General features: G+C 39.6%; 1 protein-coding gene across 1 annotated transcript in view; it reads left to right on the top strand.

The window, feature by feature from the left end:
- The first annotated feature begins 967 nt into the window (after positions 1–967).
- Positions 968–26,814, top strand: part of NAV3 (neuron navigator 3) — a 608,990-nt gene continuing 583,143 nt past the window's right edge. Inside the window, exon 1 of the mRNA XM_040233842.1 lies at positions 968–1,355. Within this exon, the coding sequence (XP_040089776.1) occupies positions 1,284–1,355 (72 nt within the window). The 5' untranslated portion in view covers positions 968–1,283. The remainder of the gene's footprint in view (positions 1,356–26,814) is intronic.

Here is a 26,814-nt window from a genome sequence, read left to right as displayed (position 1 = left end):
AATCACAGTCTCTGGGAATGAGACACAAGAATCAGTTGTTTCTGAAGCTTCCCAAATAATTCCAAAATGCAGAAAAAAGTTTGGAAAGTGCGCTGCATTAGAGGGAGGTTTCAACTCTTCAGTGGTTTTCTCGCATCAGACGGGTTTAGAAAAGATGGAAAAACAATAAAAGCCAGCGTGTTTGTGAGCACTACCCTGTAGCTCCTGAATTGGCAGGGTGGGGTGGACCCCAAGAATCTATGTGATTAAGATTATTACCAGTTGATTTGCTTCTCTGGCTGGGTTTGGAAACCGCTGGATTATAAGGAGAGTGCCTTGTGTGTTCATCATCGGACAAGGCACTTAATGAACTCATTTGTGGTATCCTTGTGGACAATAAGATACATACTGTGAATTGAGACAACTGTGTCTGGGACAAACAGTGTGTTTTGGATTCAAAGGTATCTGAATTGAAATTCTAGTCCTGTTACACTTATTTAACTAGACTTACAAAATTTACTTACCCTCTCAATCTTCTCATTGTAAAATGGAATAATAATATCCATTTTATAGGTTCATTTGGAGGTTTAAATAAAGTTGTTTATGAAAAGTGTCAGTCTTGTATAACGTCTATCAGGCTCTTTTCTAAGTTGTACCTCTGTGAATGCTGAAATTAATGAGTAGGACCACAGAGCCTATACACATTTGGTGAATGTGTGTGTTTTCTAGATTGATTTTTTTTGCTTCAATCCCTGTCAATCCCTGGTTTTAATATTCTGTTTTGGTTTGGGTATTATAATTGGTGTTTTAAAGGCCCTAGGGTTAAAGAATAATGCCGTTTATTCCCATTCCTATTATGTGAAATATAATCCATGCCTACAGTTTTTTTTCTAAATTGGACATTTCAGATACATTTTTCTCATTAATTGAACTATAAATGGTGGGCTAGTAGAATTAACTGTGTGCTTCTTTTTTTATTATAGGCTTACAAGAACTGTAATTATTTATTAAAATGGAAAACTGTGAAGAAAGAAAAAGATAGCAGTTGCAGTTAAAATTCCTGGATGAATATTTTGCTTTTGAGAAGTCTGCATTTAAAAACGATATGTTGATTTGGAAAGTCCCAGGAGTCAATTACAAAATCCACTTTTTCCATTCAATCAATGGATTTTTTAATCATTCCTTGGAGCTGATGAAATTCAGAGATGGTGCGTGATGGGAAGTGTTTTCCTAGTGATTGCATCTTGGATTAGCTTGCTGCTTTTTTGAAGATATTCTATTGTGAAGGGCAAGAACCTAATGTGATGGATTTATCTTCAGAGATGAGCAGACATGGGAAGAACCCAGTGAGTCACAAGCTAGAAGATCAGAAAAAGGTAATACAGATACATTTCCTTTGGCTTGGTCACTTCTTTTTTTTTTTTTTTTTTTTTGCTTACACAGAAGACTGTAAGTTGAAAATGAATGTGCTCTGAGAAATAGCATGCTATTTCATGAAAATTAATCCTGCCATGTAGCCAAGTGACGCTCTGGGCCTGGATTTCATTATCAGCTAGTGGTTTAGTTTCTAAAGTCTTCTGAATTCATCCATCCAATGGGTTTGTAAAGGATTCTACTATGTTTGCTCACCCCTGACTGGATTCTGTTCATAGTAACATGCTGGTCTGACTGCACGTGAACAGTTTTCTGAGATCCAGATGAAGTGTGAGTTGTGGGGCATCTCTGGAGTAACGGAGCAAGACAGAGTTCTAAAAGAGAACAAGTGTCTTGCTGCTGTTGCTGTTCGAGGGCTTAGTTGGCATTTGAAATTCTCTGGTTTCATGTCCTCGGGGCACATCACCCTCTTAGTTTTCCACCTAGCCTAGAGAGAGTCATGAGCCAACTGTGAGCTATGGTATGCCTCTTCATGTGTGATATCCAAGCAACTAATGGAAAATATCAAGAAAGGACTGAGCTAATATATATATTTAAAAATGGGCTTAGAGAGCTTCTGAGAGAGAAGCTGGGAATTGATCCTGAGGGCTGCATTTCAACCTCATTTTTCTACCTTTTGAGAAACTCTTACCTGCTAAACTGTTGTACTGTTGTGGGAACCATCTAGAGAGCACTTAGCAGAAGGGTCAGGGATGGTCCCCGGGAGAGGAAGCCTGCCCTTAATGAAATGCATTCTCTTTTGTGGTGCCTTTCATTGAATCCATTAGTACAGAGAGGCTTGTGAGGACCCAGGGGCTAAGGCACAAAAGCAAGGAATAGCGAGATAACAGAAAGATGTTTAGTTAGAGCTGGATCTCAGGGACACGATTAAGGTTTGTTTTTACATCTGTCTTGGAAATTATTTACTACTCACTTTGTACTCCCAGAATGCAACTAGCTCTTTCACAGTTTTAGAGGTAAGAAATTTAGAAGAAGCCAAGAAAAGTCGATAGCTTATGAATTTGTTCTGATTTTGTGATCACTGCCACTACAATGGGGGCTACAGGGATCCTTTTTGCAGCAGTTTGGGCAGAAATGGATGGATTATTTATGCCCAGTATGGGTCCTCCATGAAGACTACCTTCGGTATAAGTAAGTCTCGGAAAACACTAAGTGTTGTAAAGTCCACAATGGCTGGAATCTGTTTTCAATTCATTGTGGATATAAATTCCTGCACAAATAAGTGTGTTACCAAGAATGCTGTTTGTGTTTTGAATGGTCGGCATTTTTTTTTTCCCTTGCTGTTTAGCAGTAAGGGTGTTAATCTGAAAAAGTTGGCAAGGTAAGTTTCTGTCTAAAGCATGCTCTTCAAATTCTTAACTACAAAGGAACCACTTAATCTGTTTCCTCTATCCACATTTCTAAAAATGTCCTTCACACTGATGATAAAATTTTGCCTACTGTATTGGACCAGTGAGGAATGTGAATGACAACTACTGCCTGCCATGTCAGTAGACCAAGGATGTTGTAGCTGTCAACCCTCTGCCACTACAGCAGATGGTGTGTACCTGAGCAGACTCAGGTACGGTGTGTACCCAGAGGAGATGTGTGTACCCTCAGGATGAAAAAGCCCAGGATGCTGGCCCTGATGGTATATACCTGAGCAGACTCAGGATACTGGCCCCAGATAGCTGAGGTGCATATCAAAGGAATGATTCCAGTGAGCCAAGACTCTTGCCTCTTCCTGTATACAGAAAAGCACTAAATTCCTTAACTTCAGTATTTGGTTTTCTTTCATTAATGATAATCTTCTGATATCCTGACTACCTGGTCTTTGTTGCAAAAACTCTTTCATATCTTGGCTTCTCCCATAGCTCTCTGAAACAGTCACTCAGAGCTATCTGAGAGGGTGTGTCCTGGGCTTAAGTCTTCACTTTTTTCTGCCCGAATAAAATGTAAGTCTCAACTTTTAGGTTTTGAATTATTTTTCATCTGACTAGAGGAAAACGAATTCAGTTCAGTCCAGTCACTCATTTGTGTCCAGCTCTTTGCGACCCGTGGACTGCAGCACGCCAGGCTTCCCTGTCCATCACCAGCTCCTGGAGCTTGCTCAGACTCATGCCGATTGTGTCAGTAATGCTATCCAACTATCTCATCCTCTGTCATCCCCTTCTTCTTCTACCTTCAATCTTACCCAGCATTAGAGTCTTTTTCAGTGAGTCTGTTCTTTGCATGAGGTGGCCAAAGGATTGGACTTTCAGCTTCAGCATCAGTCCTTCCAGTAAATATTCAGGACTGATTTCCTTTAGGATGGACTGGGTGGATCTCCTTGTAGTCTAAGGGACTCTCAAGAGTCTTCTCCAACACCACAGTTCAAAAGCATCTATTCTTTGGTGCTCAGCTTTCTTTACAGTCCAACTTTCACATCCATACATGACTACTGGAAAAACCATAGCTCTGACTAGATGGACTTTTGTTGGTAAAGTAATGTATCTGCTTTTTAATATGCTGTCTAGGTTGATCATAGCTATTCTTCCAACGAGCAAGTATCTTTTTATTTCATGGCTGCAGTCACCATCTGCAGTGATTTTGGAGCCCCCCAAAATAAAGTCTCTCACTGTTTCCATTGTTTCCCCATCTATTTGCCATGAAGTAATGGGACCAGATCCCATGATCTATCTTAGTTTTCTGAATGTTGAGTATTAAGCCATCATTTTCCTTCTCCTCTTTCATTTTCCTCAAGAAGCTCTTTAGTTCTTCTTCACTTTCTGCCAAAAGGGTGGTGTCATCTGCATATCTGAGGTTATTGATATTTCTCCCAGAAATCTTGATTCCAGCTTGTGCTTCATTCAGCCTGGTATTTCGCATGATGTACTCTGCATATAATTTAAATAAGCAGGGTGACAGTATACAGCCTTGACGTACTCCTTTCCCAATTTGGAAACAGTCTGTTGTTCCATGTGCAGTTCAAAATGTTGCTTCTTGACCTGCACACAGATTTCTCAGGAGGCAGGTCAGGTGGTCTGGTATTCCCATCTCTTGAAGAATTTTCCATAGTGTGTTGTTATCCACACAGTCAAAGGCTTTGGCGTAGTCAATAAAGCAAAAGTAGAGGATTTTCTGGAACTCGCTTGCTTTTTGGATGATCCAGTGGATGTTGGCAATTTGATCTCTGGTTCCTCTGCCTTTTCTAAATCCAGTTTGAACATCTGGAAGTTCACAGTTCATGTACAGCTGAATCCTGGCTTGGAGAATTTTGAGTATTACTTTGCTAGCATGTGAGATGAGTGCAATTGTGCGGTAGTTTGAACTTTCTTTGGGATTGGAATGAAAACTGACCTTTTCCAGTCCTGTAGCCACTGATGGGTTTTCCAAGTTTGCTGACATATTGAGTGCAGCACTTTCATAGCTTCATCTTTTAGGATTTGAGATAGCTCAAGTGGAGTTCCATCACCTCCACTAGCTTTGTTCCTGTGATGCTTCCTAAGGCCCACTTGGCTTCACATTCCAGGATGTCTGGCTCTAGGTTAGTGATCACACTGTCATGATTATCTGGGTCATGAAGATCTCTTTTGTACAGTTCTTCTGTGTATTCTTGCCTCCTCTTCTTAATATCTTCTGCTTTTGTTAGGTCCACACCGTTTCTGTCCTTTATTGTGCTTATCTTTGCATGAAATGTTCCCTTGGTATCTCTAATTTTCTTGAAGAGATATCTGGTTTTTCCCATTCTATTGTTTTCCTCGATTTCTTTCCATTGATCACTGAGGAAGACTTTCTTACCTCTCCTTGCTGTTCTTTGGAACTCTGCATTCAAGTGGGTATACCTTTCCTTTTCTCTCTTGCCTTTTGCTTCTCTTCTTTTCTTATCTATTTGTAAGGCCTCGTCAGACAACCATTTTGCCTTTTTGCATTTCATTTTCTTGGGGATGGTCTTGATCACTGCCTCCTGTACAATGTCATAAACCTCGATCCATAGTTCTTAAGACACTCTATCAGATCTAATCCCTTGAGTCTATTTGTCACTTCTACTGTATAATCGTAAGGGATTTGATTTAGGTCATACCTGAATGGTCTAGTGGTTTTCCTTACTTTCTTCGATTTAAGTCTGAATTTGGCAATAAGAAATTCATGATCTGAGTCACCGTCAGCTCCCAGAGGCAGAGAGACAGGCTTGTGACAGCCAGAGCTGGAAGGCAAGGGGCTACAGCAATCCTAGCCCCAGAGATGGCCTCCTCCACCAAACTGAGAGCAGGCTCCCGGTTGCTAACCAAGTCTTCCTGGGATCCTGGATGGTTGACATCTGCTAGGAGGGTCGTGGCCTGAGATCAGCTTCCCAAAGAAGACAGATGGCCCACCTGATACAGTGCCTTCTCAGGGTACCGGGAAACAGGCAGCTGGGACTGGGGAGGTGATTAAGATGCACAGTCCACCTGGGACACGGAGTTCACCAAGCACCTGGTCCCCTGAGCTGTTCAGACCTGGGAAGGGCACAAAATTCACACCCAACCAACAGAGACTGAGCCAGAACTGGGTCTGAGCGTCCCCTGTGGAGGTACGGGTCAGCAGTGGCCTGCTGCAGGGGCTCTGGGTGCTGAAGACCTGGCTAAGGCATAAGCCCTCTTGGAGGAGGTCACCATTAACCCCACCATAGAACCACCAGAACGCCACAGGACTGGGAAACAGACTCTTGGAGGGCACAGACAAAAGCTTGTGCATGCCAGGACCCTGGAGAAGGAGCAGTGACCCCACAAGAGACTGATCCAGTCATGCCCATGGGTGTCCAGGAGTCTCCGGTGGAGGCGTGGGTCGGCAGGGGCCTGCTGCCGGGTCGGATGTACTGAGTGCGGCAGTGCCCGCATGGCACCTTTGGAAGGAGGTCGCCATTATCTTCATTACCTCCACATTATATCTATTCCTGCGGGCAGGAATCCCTTAGAAGAAATGGAGTAGCCGTCATAGTCAACGAAAGAGTCCAGACTGCGGTACTTGGTTGCAATCTCAAAAACGGCAGAATGATCTCTGTTCATTTCCAAGGCAAACCATTCAATATTCCAAGTAATTGGATATTGACAGTAATCCAAGCCTGTGCCTGACCAGTAATGCTGAAGAAGCTAAAACTGAACAGTTCTATGAAGACCTACAAGACCTCATAGAACTAACACCCCAAAAAAAGATATCCTCTTCATTATAGGGGACTGGAAAGTAAAAGTAGGAAGTCAAGAGCTACAATAACAGGCAAATTTGGCCTTGGAGTACAAAACGGAGCAGGTCAAAGGCTAATAGAGTTTTGGAAGAGAACACACTTGTCATACCAAACACCCTCTTCCAATAACACGAGAGAAGACTCTACACATGGAAAGTGGATTAGGTAAGCAATTAATGCTACAGAGTTCTGATTTTTGATAGCAGCCCTGCTTTTCTCGCAGGCAAACAAAGTACTGCTGCATGTGTTAGTCTTTCATTTCCTGAATAAAAGAGATTTTTGCAAACATGGAAGGGAGTACAAACTAAAGAATGGAAGTAATTGCAATGGGATGTATTTTAAAAATCATTTGAAAATTTCTTGAGTGGAACTTTAAACAGTGGTCTGTAGTGATACTTAGTTGCCCAGGCCAATTCACAGAGGACTGTTTAGCACATAGAGAATAGTAATAGAATTTGGACAAATTATGGGGATCCATGATTTTGTGGAAAACAGCATAAAAGAACAGCTTGGTGTTGTGTTGTAAGAGAATCCTTATTGCCTTACCTTCTAGTTGACAAGGAGATGTGAGAGGAATGAACATTTTCATTAAGCAGTATCAAGATGGAAAACAGGGTTCTAAGGCTGCCCAGTTGGGGCAGGCATTTGCAGTGAATAAGTCAGGAACTCAGGTGTTGATTGATCAGTACATAAGATGGAAATCTGTTACATGTCAGCAGGAATACCTATTCTAACGACAGTTTTGTGAGTTTGTATTAAGGAGAAAAATGAAATGTTGCATCATAAATCTTCATAGATTAAGCTCTGGACACAGCTCTGACACCACAAAATAGCCAGCAGAGATTATAAGATCATCCATGTAATTACTCTAAGTGTTTGTAGTCCTTTGAGATGAATTCATTAAACAGGAGCAGTGTTTCACAGAAGTGGAATAAAATTCATTAATTCTGACTTACAACTTGAAAATCCAGTGGTGAAACTTTTTTTTGGCATTACTGAAAAATGTGTGCTTTTCCCAGTTTGACACATGGTAGACATTCAAAGCAAGATGCATTGAACTGGCTTGAGCCTAGGTTCTTATTTTGAACTCCGAACAACCAATTTCTTGTTTAGTGAATAAATAGCTCACTAGCTTTTGTTCTTACCTTAGATAGCTCACTAACTTTTGTTCTTAATTTAAAATGTGTGGATTTGTACTTATTCTCTGCTTCCCAGTGGAAACTTTTAGAGTACTGAAACGAAGTTTGTGAGTATGTCTGTTTTATGGCAATGAGTAGGTAAATATCAGAGATCATTTATGGAGTACTTACTGTATACCTGGGACTTCCCTGATAGTTCAGTTGTTAAAGAATCTGTCTGTAATGCATGAGACCCTGGTTAGATTCCTGGGTTGGGAAGATCCGCTGGAGAAGGGCTAGGCTACCCACTCCAGTATTCTGGCCTAGAGAATTCCATGGACTGTGTAGCGCGTGGGTTCACAAAGAGTCGGACACGACTGAGTGACTTTCACTTTCTCTTTACTGTGTACCTGGCTCATGCTTGGTCCTTTCTCATTTATTAAGAATGTACCTTCATGCAAAGATCAAAACTGTTTTTTACCTCTTTAAGATAGTTGGTCCTATAAACATAATGCTCAGTTCTCAAGTATATATATACACACTTATATATACACATACATCAGAGAAGGCAATGGCAGCCCACTCCAGTACTCTTGCCTGAAAAATCCCATGGACGGAGGAGCCTGGTGGGCTGCAGTCCATGGGGTTGCACAGAGTTGGACATGACTGAAGTGACTTAGCAGCAGCAAATACATACATACGCACACTATTATTCAAAACTAATAGTTCAAAAGTATGTGTGTGTGTATGTGTGTGTGAATTCTTGGGCTTCTTTTAAATAGTACCTCATCATCTCACTAACTATGAACAGAGGAAAACATACTTGAAAGTTAGAAAGTTATCATGTCTACAAATCCTATACTGAAGTGCTCTTCATTATGGATAAGCCAGAAATGGCTATCTTATAGGAACTGAGAATACATCTAAGAACTTCAGATCACCTTGGATTAGTGTAGGACTAGGTGGAATTCCATTGTCTTTTTTGATTGCTGTGATTATCATCAGTAGAACTTTCAGTTAATATTGGCACATAATCCTCCTCTTGGCATTCAACTTCTGGAATGTCCCAGATGGCCGAATTATGATGGCATTGCAAAACTTCTGGATGCCCGTAATGAGGTGTTTATTTGGGGAAACTTTACCTTCTGACCCTTGTTTGCTCATTGATGCCTGTGAAGTTGGTATATTACTTTCCACTAATTGTATTGCTTTGTGGAATTATTTCTGCAAAAGCTCCCAGAACAGTGAAAGCCCTATAGGTACAAATGTCACTTCTATATAATTACTTGTGACCTTGAACTCAAAAGCACAGCTCGGATGATTTTACTATCAGTCTCATTGTAGCAGTTTGCTGACCAGATAGGCCTGGGACACTGCATTTTTGCTCTACAAATATTTTGTATATTAAACCAAACTCTTTGTCATAGTCAGTGATTTACTAGGCACTGCTGAAAAAGGTAGCAGGATACACATTTTGAAATTGTAGCAGTGACATACAATAAATATAGAGTGACCTGTTGGAATTATTTTGTTTCTCTATTCTCTAAAGTATGGACATATCCAAGATGGATGCCATCTCGGTTTGTCACTTTTAAAATCATGTCTTTTACACGTTCGGCATTATATTCACAGTGCAGTCCGAAAAACTCAAGATAAATCCCAACACATCGTGTCTTTCTTTCTAAGAGATGACAGTTATTTCAGTAGTGAATGAGTTTAAGACGTGGAAAAGCATGGAAAATGAGAGAAATGATTGTATTTATTAATAGAAAGGAATATGCTGATTGTTGTTCAGTCACTCAGGCATGTCCAGCTCTTTGTGACCACATGGATCACAGCACGCCAGGCTTCCCTTTCCTTCACCATCTCCTGGAGTTTACTCAGACTCATCTCCATTGAGTTGGTGATGCCATCCAACCATCTCATTCTTTGTCGTCTCCTTCTCCTCCTGCTTTCAATCTTTCGCAGCATCAGGGTCTTTTCTAATGAGTCGGCTGGAACAAGCCTGTTATTTCAAGGGCAGCCTCTGTAATGCTGTGGAATTAAAATCAAGTTTAAGCAGCGGGTTAGAGGAAGCACCATCTGTAAATGACACTGAGCACTTTGTCATTGTCTTTGCCCATGGGCTAGTTGTGTTCTTTCTTTTTTTTTTCTTTCGTGTTGACGTCATGCAGAAGTGTGACCCAGGTGCGTATCTGAATATGACTGTGTTAGGCTGCTCTAATAATTTTACTGAAAAATCTTTCACTTATGGTTGCCACTCCTTTATAGAGTAAAACTGCTTTATCAATTTAAAACTAGCATAATCTTTACTATTTATTTAGTGTGCTGAGATTTTAAATTTAGACTACCTTTGCTGCATTTTCTTGCAGTGATGTAAAGCAGCATATGCAGGAGTACAGAAGTATACTGGGATTATTCTCTCAGGTGTTGAAGACTACTTGAAATTGTTTATGTTAGAAACTGATTAAAGGTCTGTCTTCTTAAGATAAAATATGAAGATAAATCACCATGGAAGAGAGGCTTAGGATAGATTCAGCTCTTTATTCTTTGCTATTCTTTAAGGTTAGACTCATTTCATGGTGCTCTATTTTTCTAAATCTGCCTGACTTCTTTTATGTTAGTGTGTGTGATATATGTTAAAAGGACTGTGCGGGAGGATGAGGTTTCTGAAGCAAAACCACATTATTTGTTAATCATCAAGTTCTGAAGCATGAGTGCTAATATGAATGCATTATCAAGGGTTTCAACAAAAATGACCAGTTATCCCGTTATGGGTTACTCAAAATTTTAATGTTTGAACTATTGCTGACCTTTTATTAACACTTGGTTTGAACTGTGTGGGTCTGCTTACATGCAGACTTTTTTCTCCAATGAATATGTACTGCAGGACACGGTCCATGGTTGCTTGAATCCAGAGACTCAGAACCTCGGCTGAAAAGGACAAGCAGAAAATTATAGGTGGATTTTTGATAGCAAGAGGATTAATGCCCTTAACCTTTGTATTGTTCAACTGTACATCAAGCAACCATTTTGCACTGCTATTGTATAAATCTGGAATACTTGTGTAGATACAAATATGAATATCAGGTTCACAAAAAAACTAGTGCTGGCATTGTGACACATTATAATGCCAGTTAGCACTGCCCCTAATTTCTTCTTCTGCCCCACTGTCTTTAATGCTGCTGCTGCTACTAAGTCACTTCAGTCGTGTCTGACTCTGTGCGACCCCATAGACGGCAGCCCACCAGGCTCCCCCGTCCCTGGGATTCTCCAGGCAAGGACACTGGAGTGGGTTGCCATTTCCTTCTCCAATGTGTGAACGTGAAAAGTGAAAGTGAAAGTGAAGTCGTGGCCAACTCTTTGTGATCCCATGGACTGCAGCCCCCAGGTTCCTCCGTCCATGGGATTTTCCAGGCAAGAACACTGGAGTGGGGTGCCTTTGCTAAAAACAGCTGTCTCTCAGCCATTTGACCTGGAGTTCGCTAAGGATGAATTAGATAAGGTGAGTTCTTTTTCTGCTCAGAAGTGACTCTAGAAATGTCTCTTTTCAATCTGAACTTGGATTTGAATTGCATAGAATTTCCTTTAAAACTTCCTTTATCATGTCATTCATGTTCCTCAAGTGGACTTCTGAAAGCTTATATGGCCACTGGCCTTTTTGCTTCTAGCAACATACATTTGCCCTATAAACAGACTTGGGATAATGGAAAGAGCTGGAAATAAGTAAAAGTAAACACTGTATACCATGCTTCTTGGGACTATTGCTTATTTTCTAAACTAAACCATGTTCTTTTTCCTGACTGCTGGATTTAAAATATCAGAAGATATAATGAGCATATAATCTGCATATAGATAAACAGACCAGTGTGAAATATATGGTACTTGAATTATAAATTAAGAAGTGGTGGCAAGAATACCCAGAAGAACTATACAAAAAAGATCTTCATGACCCAGATAATCACAATGGTGTGATCACCAGACATCCTGGAATGCGAAGTCCAGGGGGCCTTATGAAGCATCACTATGGACAAAGCTAGTGGCAGTGATGCAATTCCAGTTGAGCTATTTCAAATCCTGAAAGATGCTGTGAAAGTGCTGCACTCAATATGTCAGCAAACTTGGAAAACTCAGCAGTGGCCACAGGACTGGAAAAGGTCAGTTTTCATTCCAATCCCAAAGAAAGGCAATGCCAAAGAATGTTCAAACTACCACACAATTGCACTCATCTCACACGCTAGCAAAGTAATACTTAAAATTCTTTTAAGCCAGGCTTCAGCAGTACGTGAAATGGAAACTTCCAGATGTTCAAGCTGGATTTAGAAAAGGCAGAGGAACCAGAGATCAAATTGCCAACATCCACTGGATCATCCAAAAAGCAAGCGAGTTCCAGAAAAACCTCTACTTCTGCTTTATTGACTACGCCAAAGCCTTTGACTGTGTGGATCACAACACACTATGGAAAATTCTTCAAGAGATGGGAATACCAGACCACCTGACCTGCCTCCTGAGAAATCTGTGTGCAGGTCAAGAACCAATAGTTAGAACTGCACATTGAACAATATACTGGTTCCAAATTCGGAAAAGAATCTATCAAGGCTGTATATTGTCAGCCTGTTTATTTAATTTACATGCAGAGTACATCATGTGAAATGCTGGATGAAGCTCAAGCTGGTATCAAGATTGCCAGGAGAAATATCAATAACCTCAGATATGCAGATGATACCACCCTTATGGCAGAAAGCAAGGAAGAACTAAAGAGCCTCTTGATGAAAGTAAAAGAGGAGAGGGCAAAAGTTGGCTTAAAACTCAACATTCATAAAACTAAGATCATGACATCTGGTCCCATCACTTCATGGCTGATAGCTTTTTTTTGTCTCCAAAATCACTGCAGAGGGTGACTTCATCCATGAAATTAAAAGACACTCGTTCCTTGGAAGAAAAGCTATGACCAACCTAGACAGCATATTAAAAAACAGAGACATTACTTTCCTGATAAAGGTCCATCTAGTCAAAGATATGGTTTTTCCGATAGTCATGTATGGATGTGAGAGTTGGACTATACAGAAAGCTGAGCACGGAAGAATTGATGGTTTTGAACTGTGGTGTTGGAGAAGACTCTTGAGAGTCCCTTGGGCTGCAAGGATATCCACCTAGTCCATCCTAAAGGAAATCAGTCCTGAATATTCATTGGAAGGACTGATGTTGAAGCTGAAACTCTGATACTTTGGCCACCTGATGCGGAGAACTGACTCATTGGAGAAGACCCTGATGCTGGGAAAGATTGAAGGCAGGAGGAGAAGAGGATGACAGAGGATGAGATGGTTGGATGGCATCACCGACTCGATGGACATGAGTTTGAGTAAACTCCGGGAGTTGGTGACGGACAGGGAGGCCTGGCGTGCTGCGATTCATGAGGTTGCAAAGAGTCAGACACGACTGAGCAACTGAACTGAACTGAACTGATGTCTAGTATATATAAATACCTTTGGAGCTTCCCGGGTTGTGCTAGTGGTAAAGGACTGCCTGCCAATGCAGGTTAGATGTATGACACTGCATTCCATCCCTGGGTTGTGGAGATCCCCTGGAGAAGGGCATGGCAATCCACTCCAGTATTCTTGCCTGGAGAATCCCAAGAATAGGGGAGCCTGGCAGGGTACAGTTTATAAGTTCACGGTGACTCACCACAGCAATAAGTAAATGCCTAAGTTTTTAAGCAAATGCTAAATATTTTGTGACCTGTCTTCAGTGGTCAATCAGATCATTGTTAGTTTCTGGTTTAGGCTGTGTTTGTAAAGGGGCTGGAAAAGACTGACAGTGCAGTGCCTCGGATAAGAGTTACATGAGATGAAGCAGATTTAATGATAGGTGATGAAAGCAGTGGGCAGGAGAAATTCTGTCAATTTTAGATGCAAACTTTGAAAATTTGAATGAGAATTAAGTATCAGCATCTTTGTTCTTCAAAGTGTTCTGAAGAGCAGCAGCAGCATCTTTCTAGTCTGGAAGCATGTAAGGAATGCACAGTCTCAGATATCAGGCTAAATCTTCAGAATCAGCATATGCTGGATCCTGAGGGGATTGGAGAAGCCCTGCCCTGGAAACCGTGTCTGAGAGGCCCTCAGTGGAACTGAGCTCTGGTTACCTACTATTGTGATAAGATGCCCTTTATTTTCTGTCTTCTGGTTCTCATCTCCCATCCTGACTTCCCTCCTAGTATTTCCTGGAATCATCAGCCAAATCCAAAACTTGCATTTGAGTCTTTCTTTCTGGTCTGTTCTGGGGAAACTTAAACTAGGACATTCTATAGCAGAGTTCTGGGCTAGCGTTCAGCTCTAAGTTCATGCAAATGCTTGAAATTTAATTTTTTTTCATGAATTCTTCTATCTTTTTTATTCAGATGTATTTTATTCTTGGCTATCCCAAGTGTGTGGCTTCGCAGGTGGTGCCAGTGGTAAAGAATCTGCCTGTCAATGCAGGAGACACAAGGGATAGAGGTTTGATCCTGGTTCAGGAAGGTCCCCTGGAGGAGGGAATGGCAACCCACTCCAGTATTCTTGCCTGGGACATCCCATGGACAGAGGAGCCTGGGGGGGCTACAGCCCATGACGTTGCAAAGAGTCAGACATGACTGAACACACATGCACACACACACAACCCAAGTGCACACCCAGTGCACACACAGACATCTTGAGTCCACGCTCAGATATATGATAAATCAGCACCTGTATGCTGTGGCTGGCCCTGACTTGTATGCTCCCAGCTGGCAGGTGACCACTCACAACACTGCTCTTGCCTCCTCCCAGTGTCACCCCACTGTTGATGGCCCTTGCGACTGGAATGTTTCAAGCAGTTCCTGAAGTTTCTGCTAGTAGCTCTTTCCATCTCCTGCCTTTACCCCATTCACTAAAAAATCACCCGATTAAAGTCATTTATTCGGAGAAGGCAATGGCGCCCAATCCAATATTCTTGCCTGGCAAATCCCACGGATGAAGGAGCCTGGTGGGCTGCAGTCCGTGGGGTCACACAGAGTCGGACAGGACTGAGCGACTTCACTTTCACTTTTCACTTTCATGCATTGGAGAAGGAAATGGCAACCCACGCCAGTGTTCTTGCCTGGAGAATCCCAGGGATGGGGGAGCCTGGTGGGCTGCCGTCTATGGGGTCGCACAGAGTCGGACACGACTGAAACGACTTAGCAGCAGAAGCAGCAGAAATCATTTGTTAGGAATTTCCCTGGTGGTCCAGCGGTTAAGACAGGCCGGGCTCAGTCTGCCTGTTTCCTGAAGAGAGAGCATAGATGGTGCTCAGGATATATCCTGTTTTAAAATATGGATCAAGGTCAACCACGTGTGACTAGAGCTCAACCCTAGAGTGGTCAGAAGAAACATCTGTAAGTTCAGAGTCTTTGTTTCCCTTAGGATAACAAATTTGATAAACCAAAATACTTTCTGGCCATAGCGTGGTTTGACAGATACTCAGTTGCTCTCTAATACATGGTACATTTTAAATAAAATTTTACTTTCTAAACTCTGAACATTAGTATGGATTTTATTTCAAAGAGAGGCAAAGATTATTGAATATAGGGAAAATTGTCAATACATCAAATAATTCATGCTTTATCTCTGTCACTTCAAAAGTGAGGCTGAGAATGTAAAAATTGTGTGTTACAAAGACGTGTGATAAAGGAGACATAGAAAATTGTTAATTGTAGACTCTAGTGTTAGGTGTATAGATGTTTACTGTAAAATTACTTCAACTTTTTTATATATCTGAAAATATGCATGAAACAGCATGGGGGAATATGTTAACAAAATGTGATGCTTGCTTTCAGTGTATCAGGTTGGCCAAAAAGTTCATTTGGTTTTAAGTAAAATAAAGGACACGTATTTCATTTTCACGAAGAGCTTTATTGAACAGCATATTTCTTAAATGAACAAACTTTTTGGCCAATCCAGTGTTTAAAGTCTGTTTTTCTGCCTTACTTTCCCAAGCTTGATCCTTCTCTCCAGTGTAACTTGGGGATCCAGGGAGCTTAGTGGATTTTGGAGGAGTTAAAGGAGACTGCTATTACCAGTTTTATTAAGCTGACCTAGGCAGTTTTTTTCAATTCTCCTTGGATCCTCTATAAGTGTTTTTTACATGATATATATGGGAAATACACTCACAATTTTTAATGACATTCTAAAAAATCTGTTTTAGGACACCATCACATATGTTGATTTTGCCTTGACTTAAAAATAAGTTTTGTATATTTCATCATTTGTATGTTTCATAAAAGAGCACAATTCTTGTGCTCCAGTTTGAATCTGAGTTGTCAGTTCTAAGCATTAATGCAATAAAAGAAAAAAAAAATCCCTATTAATCATTTTTGGAATCGTGTTCTTTGATCAGTTTGTCATATTTGGTAGAATTTGCTCTTTTATAAATGCTCCTTAACACGTATTTTACTGGACAGTGTAGTGGTTAAAGTACATTAAAATGTGCAATATTAGATTGCCTTTTTAGAAGCTATTTCTTATGAATATTTTTGCATAATGGTAAAATAGTTCATTAGCGCCCAGTGGATGCAGTTCTTGCCTAAGAATTTTCCACAGTATATTCAGAGGGCTCTGCTTATTACTTGCTACCTTCCAATTACCTAATTAGATTTTGAAAAGTGATTGTTTCAGAAATAAAATTAGTTGATTCAGGCCAGTAGTGCTGCTGTTAGTTGTATTATATATATATGTGTGTGTGTATATATATTAGCATAATATTTTGTTTGAAGGTGGAAATTATCAATTTGTGGATTTACACAGATTTAAATGGCACAGTATTTTGCCTGAATTCAATGTGTTTTCGTGTATATTTATAGAGTGCCTTCTAGTGCTCTGTGGTAGGTAACAGTAGTACACTTTATGGTATTAACTGCATACTAATGAGTTCATCCATTTATATCACTCCACTTCCTTTTGAATAACAGACGGGGTTAGGCTTCTAAGCAATATTTGAATAGCAGCCTGTAGTTTACAAAGCACTTTTCCTCACACTTGTGTCTACCTTTGCATCTCAGTGGAGCTGAAGGTCAGATATTCTTTGTCTCTTCTTACGAAGGACTTGCCCAAGGTCAGAGAACTCATGAGGCTGCATCTGTCTTTTTTGCTTAGTGGTCTATGATTTTATTCAAAATTCTTATCTACCTATGTTTAGCATGTTTCCTGGGTGCGTGAAAATTATGTATCCAATAATTTGTCTTTTTTCTTAAAACCATTTAATTTATTCATGCTTTATTAAAATCTCTTTGAAGGATATACATCTATAGAAGCCTTTCTAGTTTTCTATTCAACTTTTCCGTCGTATGAGTCTGAGAGTGATATACGTTCTTTGAGCAAGTATTTTTCAAAAGCTACTCCCTAAATGAGTTTGAAAATGTGTGAAAAATGAGAATTCAGATTTGGGAAAGTGCAGTTCTTTGTTGACGTTCAACCTGGTTTGGTCACATTAGACTTGTCACATTTGGGGACCCAGATTCAAAGTTCTCTAGCTTATTAAAGGTGACAGATTTCATTACATCACATCAGGAAGCTTCATTTAGTTGTTGGAAAATACATGGTAAGGAACACAGGTCACGTTTAAATCTGATGGGCTGCATGGAGAAAAATCATCAGTCCGCACAGGTAGGGCCATGCTCCATCTCAGCTTCTCAGCTTTGCCAGGCTCGTCAGCCACCAGATAACCCACACACTTGGCTATCAGGTCCGCTGGCTGTGCCAGTGACACACGTGAGCACATGTAGGTATGAGAGCCGCCCTGGCCTCCTGTCACGAGGCAGCATGTTCTGTTGGACCACGTTCACATTCAGAATGAATGCTCACCCTGGTGGAAATGAGTGGGAAGCAGGGCCTGTCCCAGAGGTAATACTGCTGACCATTTCCAGGCATGGCCACGTCATTTTTGAGGGAATATTACAAAATAAAATGGATTTGTGCCTATCTTTGGACCTAATTTGCCATATGTTTGATTTGTCTGATGCAAAATGAAGATGAGCGTAGTGTTCCAGATAAATGGCCCTTTTGATTTTCCACTCCGATAATATTTTTCTTGTTTTCTGGGTTTTTTCTTTTAATTGTTTTTTTTTTTTTTAAATAATATTTTACAGTGGTGCTCTGGGTATAAGCATCACATTTTCCTAATGTCTGTGTTTTCATAAACACTAATAGCTTTAGGGTACTAATCTAAGTGTTCCCATTCAAGGCTACCTCTTCTTGCGAAGGTGATAGAAACCACGTGAATTTTCCTGCTTGCATTTTGCTGCTGATAGTTAATTTTGTACTTTATATTTTTCATTAAAATTAGATGTTCTCCTTCAGAACCCTTAAAAACTCCCTGAGGAAACATCCATGTTAAGTGCAAGGTAGAAGTCTCAGCTCATGCTATCTTGGAAAGAAAGGCCTCTGGCTTTTAGCAGTTGCTGGTATTGGCAAATAGTAATGTTTGCAAATAACAGATAAACAACACATTTTATATATATGTAATCTCTAACAGTGGGAAAGGGTTTAGGGTTAAACTTTAGAAACAATGTGAATTTTGTAATTAATGTCTTAGTCTTCTTCGTGATGTAAAATCTTTTTATATAATTATGAACTGATGCAGTGATTTCTACATTGCTCTGAGAGAAATGTACAAAATAATGTTAAAAACTATGCCTTAATATTTCTATAGCACTTGCCGCTTATCAAATGTCTTTCCTAGCCGTTATCAAGTACTATATCAGTGGGTTCAGCCTAAGAGATGACACGAAGAGTATCCATGGGTATTAACAGTGGGTTTTTTTCCCAATACATTGTGCCTCCAGATTTATTCCTTGCCATTGTAAAGCCTTTTAGTGGCTTTTCAGTGCATTCAGAGTACAATCTGAACTCCTTCACACGGCCCGTGGGGCCTTGCGTGATATGACTTCCATTCTCTCTTCCAGTCTGGTCTCCAAGCTGCAGTGTTCAGTGTTCCTCACTTTGGGGTCTGTACAAATATTCACTTCCCAGGTATCAGCTGACATTAGGGACAATGGATCACGTCTGCTTCCAGGGTCTCTCCACTGCGGGCATTTACACTTAGATATCAGCCACCGTTTTTTCCCATTATACTCTCTTTTTTCAGGTAGTGGGCTTCTAGTAAAACTCCCTTGAACCTTAGACAAAATCAATTTCAATGACTTTAAGATAATTTCCAGCAACTCTTGCTGGGGAAGAGACAACAGAAAAATGAAAAAAATAATCATTCCTCTGAGGAGTCATACCACTTTATGAAATATATGATGTCACATTAGGCTTGTTGGTTTCTTTACCTCTGAAATATTATGCATGTCCATCTCAGAAGCTTACTGTAATGTTATTTTGTCATTTACATTGACCGCCAGTTCCTTTTACATCAATTCTCTTCTGTAGAGTCTTATGATATCGATTGGCCAAAAGTATTAATATTCTTTCCTGGAAGAAAGACTTTATTGTTGGTGCTTAGGAGAGCACTTTCCTAGGTAAGAAAATGTAGTCAACTCTCTATGTGCTAGTTTGATATGACGAGATTCTTTTCCAATATTTAGAAAGACTAGGGGTCCTTTAGCAGACGCTGCTGTTTAAGTTTTTTCTCAGAGATAATGGACTTCTCATACTCTTGTTTACAAACATAATTAAAAATAGGCTTTTTGTAGAGAGGAACTTGATTCTAATAGAATATTGATTAACTGAAGTGTTATTTAGTTTTTTTAAAAAGTCCTAGAGAACACCTGACAAAATTTCGGATTATTTTCAAGAGAAAGTAAGACTAGAACAACTATTACAAAATAGAAATGAGAGCTTAGAAAAAATCTGAATACTTTATCTGTGCTTCTTGATACTGTATTCCCTAGCCAATTTAAAGTGATTAAGTTAATTAAAATTAAATCTGTTCTTCAGATGCTCTAGCTATATTTTAAATACATAGTCATCACAGGTGGCTGCTGGCTGCCATATTGGACAGTACACATTTACAACATTTTTATCACTGCAGAAAGCTCTGTTGGCCATCGTTGCTGAAATGTTGTCCAGGTTAAAATGCAGTGGATAATGGGATGTTGGGGAGCCAGAGTCAGAGTTCGACCAGTGAAAGGAAGGAAAAAGAGCATTCATGAAAGGTATTTTGTAATTTTTTAAGTGCACAAAATTGGAATCGGAGGCCATCATTGTTTCATGATAAAGAGGACAGTTACCTCTTTTTCTGCTATAAATTAGTGAATAAAGTGCTTCAAAGAATCTTAAAGATCAGTTAGACCAATTACCAAATTAATATTTGAGCTATTTATATTTCTTATTTTCTGCGTACATGGAAAAACCCAAGCTCCTTATCTTAAGAAGCAACATACAATGAGTAAGATGATCAACTTTGTGTTATATATAAGGAAAATGTTGAATTATGATAAATGATTATCCACAATAAATTATTTGATCATAAATTTTCACTAGTGCACTAAAGTGAAGGCTTTGCAAAGCAGAATTGCTTTCCATGATCTCACAGGGAACTAAATGCTATTTCGAATCTTACATCATAATACAGTCAGCCAACAAATTAGTACTGGGGCAAAAATATTGAGGTCAAAAAGAATAGTAAAATTCTTACAAAAATACTTGCATAATATTTTCCATCATTTTAGCAAGTGATTTAAAATCATAATTATACCCATTTATATTGTAGTTCAACTCATCTGTTTTATATTTATTGTCTTCTTGCCAAATAATAAGATCAACAAAGCCGTATGTTTTCTAAGCTCTTGTTAGAAGTTTTACTAAAGCTACAACAAGTAAAATGTTAGCTAGTTAGCAAAGGCATTATGAGTTAAATTTGTTTTCTAGGCAGCATTGATCCAAAATAGGTATTGTGAAAGCCCATTTTCAGTGAGGTAATGTCAGACCACTTTAGGTACAAATATAAAACTGAACAGACCTCAGAAAAGCATGGTGAAGCCATTATGTCCATTAAAAATGAAAGATTTGCATGGAATTTATATAGTAATACAAATAAGATACATGAATACTTAATTTACCAGGAATGTTAAGTCTTAGTAGACTGAAGTATGTGTTTCATGTAATAGTTACAGAATTTTAAAACCAAAAAGAAGAAAAGCCTTAGTGATTACGTAGTTCGCTTGGAGTGTGAGAAATCTGAGATTGAGGGGCTGTGTAACTCTGTAACCAAGGTCATAGAGTCAGATGTGTGATCGAAGATGCATACGCACTGACAGCTACAGTTCCATCAAGGAGGCTTTTTAAAAATTAGACCTTCCATTACAATGGTTTAACAACTTATAGTCATCACACGTTTGTTAGACATACGTGTATATACACCAATCATTCCTAAATTTAATATAGAGAAGCTCATCTTAAGGTGATAAGCCAATACAGGTTTACTGTTACATGTGACCAGTGATAGGATAGGAACAACCCACTAGAGGACTTAAATTGAGCATCTTTCACTGTCTTCTTGGCAATTTCAGGGTGCGGTGTCCACATCCCAACTTGTGCTATAGTTCTTAATGAATACTAATCAGGAGGAGATGAAGGCAGTCAGTTTTAAGTAAGGACTATGGTGCTTAGTCGCTCAGTCATGTCCAACTCTTTGTGACCCCGTGGACTGTAGCCTGCCAGGCTTCTGTGTCCATGGGGATTCTCCAGGCAAGAATACTGGAGTGAGTTGTCATACCCTCCTCCAGGGATCTTCCCAAACCAGGGATTGAACCCAGGTCTCTTGCAATGCAGGTGGATTCTTTACTGTTTGAGCCACAAGGGAGGTCCAAGATAGGACTAGGCACAGGGAACTAAAACCTAGGAGGAGCTGAAGAGGTTATTCAGATGGGTGTTATCCTAGAGCTTTAAGTACAGAGTAACAATTCCGGGAAGAGGTGGTGTACCTGTATCTATCTGCATTGGGCACTTTAGGTCGGCGATGGGTGAACGTGGGCAACTAGGGGATGGGGTTGTGAATGTCTCATCAGTGATGGGTTAAGCTCCTGGCCTATCTTTTGCTTAAGCCTTCCCTCCCCAATTAAGATGAGAAGACTCAATAGCATATTCCTCAGCAGGAGGAATGAAGTTAAGATCCCATCTAGTAATTTTAGTTATTCACATCAATGTACTCATTCGTGGAGATGGGTCATCAAAAGTATATACATAGATGCTTTTGTGGAATTTATGAATAGACATAGAATTTTATAATGATTAACAGAGAAGGTCGTAGAGTCCTACAGATCTGGGTATGAGTGCCAAGATTACTCTTTGTCTTTATGTGATCATAGCTCTTTTAGCTTCAGTTTATTTATCTGAATTATGGGAGTCATAATAATATCCACCTTATTAGGTGGTTGTCATAATAAGGGTGATAAGCCTTGGAAGTTCCATTGTAAGTGCTCTTTGTGTAAGAATGGCTCAAGGGAAAGAGGAAGAGGAGGAAATGATATCAGATAAGCAGTGGTGACTTACCGAATTGGTTTCCCTGAATATTGCTCATAGTCATTCCACTGGAAAATTGAGGGGCCTGGGGGCAGAAAGTATATGAGATATGTACATTCTTCTCATCTATGTTAGTTATTTTTCTAAATTCACTGCTCACCAAAGCCAATCATTTTGAAACCTTATTTATTAAAAAGAAAGTTGTAATTAATTTGAAAATTATGTTACTTAAATTCATTTCAAATACATTAAAATGTTTGTCTGTTTCGTTTACTTTTATGGCTAATTGGATAGATCTTATTGACCAGATTTCTTTTGTAGGTTTTTAGGATTATTTGCTGTAAGAAATTTTATAGTATGGGGGACATGCTGGTGATATTACTTATTTAATTATTTTGTACAAACTTTGAAGTTGGAGATATTTCTGGAAAATTTAGAAAAGACACAGACATTAATGTCAGCTCTATACAGATGGAAGAAGCTGAGGAAGCCCGTGCTACTAGTTTCTTGAATCAGCCAATAGAGATAAGTTGAACGGTCAGGAAACTTTATACATAATACATTGATCAGCCTTATTTAGATGTATCATTTGATTTAAAAACCACTTAAATGTTAAGCAAATATTCTAGATAAACCTATCTAAAAATGAGTGCACCAGGAGGCAATCATTTAAATATAAAATTAATATGCACATATTTATTTATATAAGCTTGGATTTATATATCTATGTGTGTTAAATGTGTTTATATATGTGTTTGTATATAAATATAAATATATTTATTAGACTTCCCTGGTGGCTCAGACGGTAAAGCGTCTGTCTACATTGCGGGAGACCTGAGTTCGATCCCTGGGTCGGGAAGATCCACTGGAGAAGGAAACGGCAATCCACTCCAGTACTATTGCCTGGAAAATCCCATGGACAGATGAGCCTGATAAGTTATAGTCCATGGGGTCACAAAGAGTCAGACACGACTGAGCGACTTCACTTTCACTTTCAGCCTGTTTGTCCTGAGTTCCCTCAGGACTTACAGTCTGTATGTGATGGATTGATATTTGCAGCATCCTTTAATATACTTTGCATAAATATATCCAAATCTGTACATGTGTGGCTAAGTACTATATCATATTTACTTTATTATTGATTAGAATGTCTGCGATTTTTAGTAAAATGTAAAGATGAGTTTCCATGATGATTTATGAATTGTAAAATACACTTTTCTGTTGAAGCAAGGCTTCTGAAGTAGGTTTCAATGGTAGGTTGGTACACTGTTGTTAGAAACTAGAAATTTGGGCTTCTTAATGACTAGATGCTTTGCACAGTGTCTGGCTCCAAAACCAGCTTGGGATCCTGCCTGGCTCACTGGGCTTTCCTCTCAGGTTTCCTGATCAGGAAATTGAGGGTCAGCTGCTGCCTGTCATCAGGAAGCGTATTGAAAGTCACCATGGGGTTGGGCACTGGCTGAGGGCTATTGGGGTACTGTCCACAGTCAACTAAAGGGTCACTTAGAGCCTGTGCTAATGCCGCTTGGGGCCCGTTGTGTGATGCTCTTGCTCTACAAGCAGCCGCAGAGAGGTAAAAAATCAGTTCCAGAGTGTTCTATCGTAGAAGTATGTTGCCTGTCTTTTGTCATTCTTTGAGCTCATGCTTCCCTGATGGCTCAGTGGTAAGGAATCTGCCTGCAGATGCAGGAGACGTGGGTTTGATCCCCGTGTCAGGAAGATGGCCTGCAGAAAGGCATGGCAACCCACTCCAGTACTGTTGTGAGGAGAATTCTGTGGACAGAGGAGCTTGGAGGGTTACAGTCCATGGGGTCACAAAGCATGGGACATGACTGAGCGACTAAACAACAGTTATAATCCTCTAATAAAGATTCCTTTAGTGTTATTCTGAAACTTAAATTTAGCTGCTTGTCCTTTCCCTTTCTGACAGGAGTCTTACCATGCCCACCCAATTTTTTCAGTAAAGCCTCAGAGGGTGAGTTATCTTCTGAGCCTCCTTAGTGAAGATATCAGATTATGTCCTGTAGCTTAGTTCCTACACTTTGGTCTGATATATTGGTTGGTGCTGCTATATATGCTGTACTTGTTCATATATGCTAAGCTGTAAAACTCTTCTAAATTCCTCTAAATATTTTGGTTGAATGATCTCCTCTGCCAATTGATTATCCAGATTGCCCATATACTAGGTATTCTGAATTCGTCCTACTTGTAGCAAACCATTTCACACAGAGTCATATTTTTGTTTAGCAAAGTCTACTGAATGAAAAGAAAATGCTGACATTTGAATGGAAAGGCCAGTAGCCTGAGGAAATGCCAGAGGAATTCTACAAATACCCTTTCTCAGTGGCCTAGACAACTGGGATCTAATTCTTAGGCAGCAGATGGAGGTGGTAAAAACTGAGCTTCTAAATGGTATGAGTCTCCGAGTTAAAGGGCTTGGTGCTGTGCCATGCAAACAACCCTGCTTTTTGTAGCCTGGAGCAAGGATAGAAGCCAGCTTGCAGAAAAGACTGGGCCTGCCAGAGAAAAGAGAAACCCCATTCACCCTTGGGTGCCTAGAAATGATCATAGTGGAAAAATAATTAACCTGTTGAAAAGGAATATAACTGTTCCTCCAACACTAGTAACACTCATTAACTCTCTGGAGTATGTGTGTACCTGTGTATATTTTTACCCTTTATATTTTAAATAATATAAAGCTAATTATGTATTATTCTAACATATTTAACTTCTCTCTCCCTCTCAATTTCTCCCCCCTCAGTTTCTCCCCACCTCCCTGCTTTGCCCTCAACCCTCTTGTCTTCCCCTTTCCCTCTCCCTGGCTGTCTCCTAAAGAGCCAAAGTGTCACATTTTTTGATGATTTTTTTTTGGGGGGGGAAGATGAGTATTTTGGGTAGATGAAACTGAAAGCTGATGTTTATAGCTTGTTTCATTGTCAGATATCTTCATGCTCTTTTCTCAGTACTTCCCCTCTTTAACATTCCATGGTTCTGCTGCCTTTTTGCAGACTTGAGTATATGAAACTGCATGTATACTTGCACAACTTCTGTCACATAATATTCACTTACTAATTTTTCAACACATTTCACATAATTTTTATCTCTTCTTTTTTTTTAGCCAGCAGATCTACTTAATGCCAGTGACTAACAATACCCTAAAAGGAAAATCTTACTAACGCCCTTTGCTGTCGGAACCGCAAAAAAGATTGCTAATACATTTTATGTCTTTTAGCAGAGGAATTGTGGGGACTGTCTCACACATTTACAATTACATTGTATGTAATCATTCCTACTGCCCATAGGAGGAAGTAGCTAGTCTGCTGTTCTGAAAATACTGTCATGGAGAAGAAAACAGTCACTCAGGATTCCAACATCTTTTGTAATCATACATCTGTGCTAAGAAAAAAAGAAAAAACAAAGGCTTAGCCCTTCTTCCAGTGTTTAAATAAAAGTACCCAATTATTTTAACTAGTTTCCACTGACTTGTCAAAGATCCTTGTGTATAATAATGGTCTGCCGGTGGCAAGACTGGACAGAATATTGTGCAGAAATTTATCTTGTTAGTTGAACATCTGGCAGAAGAGCCTGAATATCTACTTGCAAGGAATGTTCCCCAAGCAGAGTAAGTTTGCTGTTGGGGTTTTAGGGCACTAAGGTGCCAGATCAGGCTTCCCTGGGCATAAAACACATAGTTGACAATAGGCAAGTGAATCATAAAAGGAGGAAGAGGCAAGACACTTAGACATGTATTGAAGGTTAGGAACCTTTTCCCAGGCCCTCTTTCCTGGGGTGCAGAATGGAAACCAGGCAATATGCAATAGGATTATTGTTCTTACTTCATATGGTTTTAATCACCTATTATTTTCCTTAAATGTAGTTTTGCTTTAATAAATGCCAGGTGAGGAAAACCCAATTATGAAGAAAAAAAGAATTCATTATCAGTGTAATGCTTGCAGAAGTTTATCTATGGTGTAAGATCATACAGATTGGAATGCAATATGGGTTATGATAAATACAATCATTGGGCTTATTTCATATCTAACATGCGTAGCATGTGTATCTCTGTGTTGAATGGCTTAATTGCTTTTCTCATAAATGCGTGATTTTGACCACAATGAAAAGTACACATTGGGTTCTCTCTCATCCTTATTTCTCTAGGTGGGCTATAAGCTACAAAGTGTGCCTGAGGATGTAAAATGTTGTGGATATTTTTGCTGTTTATTTAATTCTGAAGATCTTGTGGTAGCTTATTTTCTTCTGGGACACTAACAAAAAAAAGTTTTCCAAGGAAATGGTCAATTGTACTAAGCATGAATGGTAGGATATGTTGGCATGACCTCCTTATTTGTATTCCTCAAATCACAACAGTTAACTCATTATACCTATAGAGGTAGACTTGCCAAGTGGCTGAGGTTGCTGTGTGGGTAAGACTATATCAGACCAGTTTGTATATTCAGTTACCAACTTTTAGTCGATTATTAAGTAAATATTTATTGAAAAAAATCCCTCTATCATTTATATTTATTTTCAGCACATCTTTTATCATGTCAAAAAAGTTTATGGAACATATAAACCATCCTATACAAATGTGAAGTGTTACTTTGCTATGTATATGTTTAACTTGAGTACTTGTCACATTTACATG

Source organism: Oryx dammah, unplaced genomic scaffold, assembly GCF_014754425.2.
Source record: "Oryx dammah isolate SB20612 unplaced genomic scaffold, SCBI_Odam_1.1 HiC_scaffold_29, whole genome shotgun sequence".
NCBI classification, from domain to species: domain Eukaryota; kingdom Metazoa; phylum Chordata; class Mammalia; order Artiodactyla; family Bovidae; genus Oryx; species Oryx dammah.
Note: the sequence above shows the minus strand (reverse complement) of the source record. Positions and strands in the feature narration are given on the sequence as shown.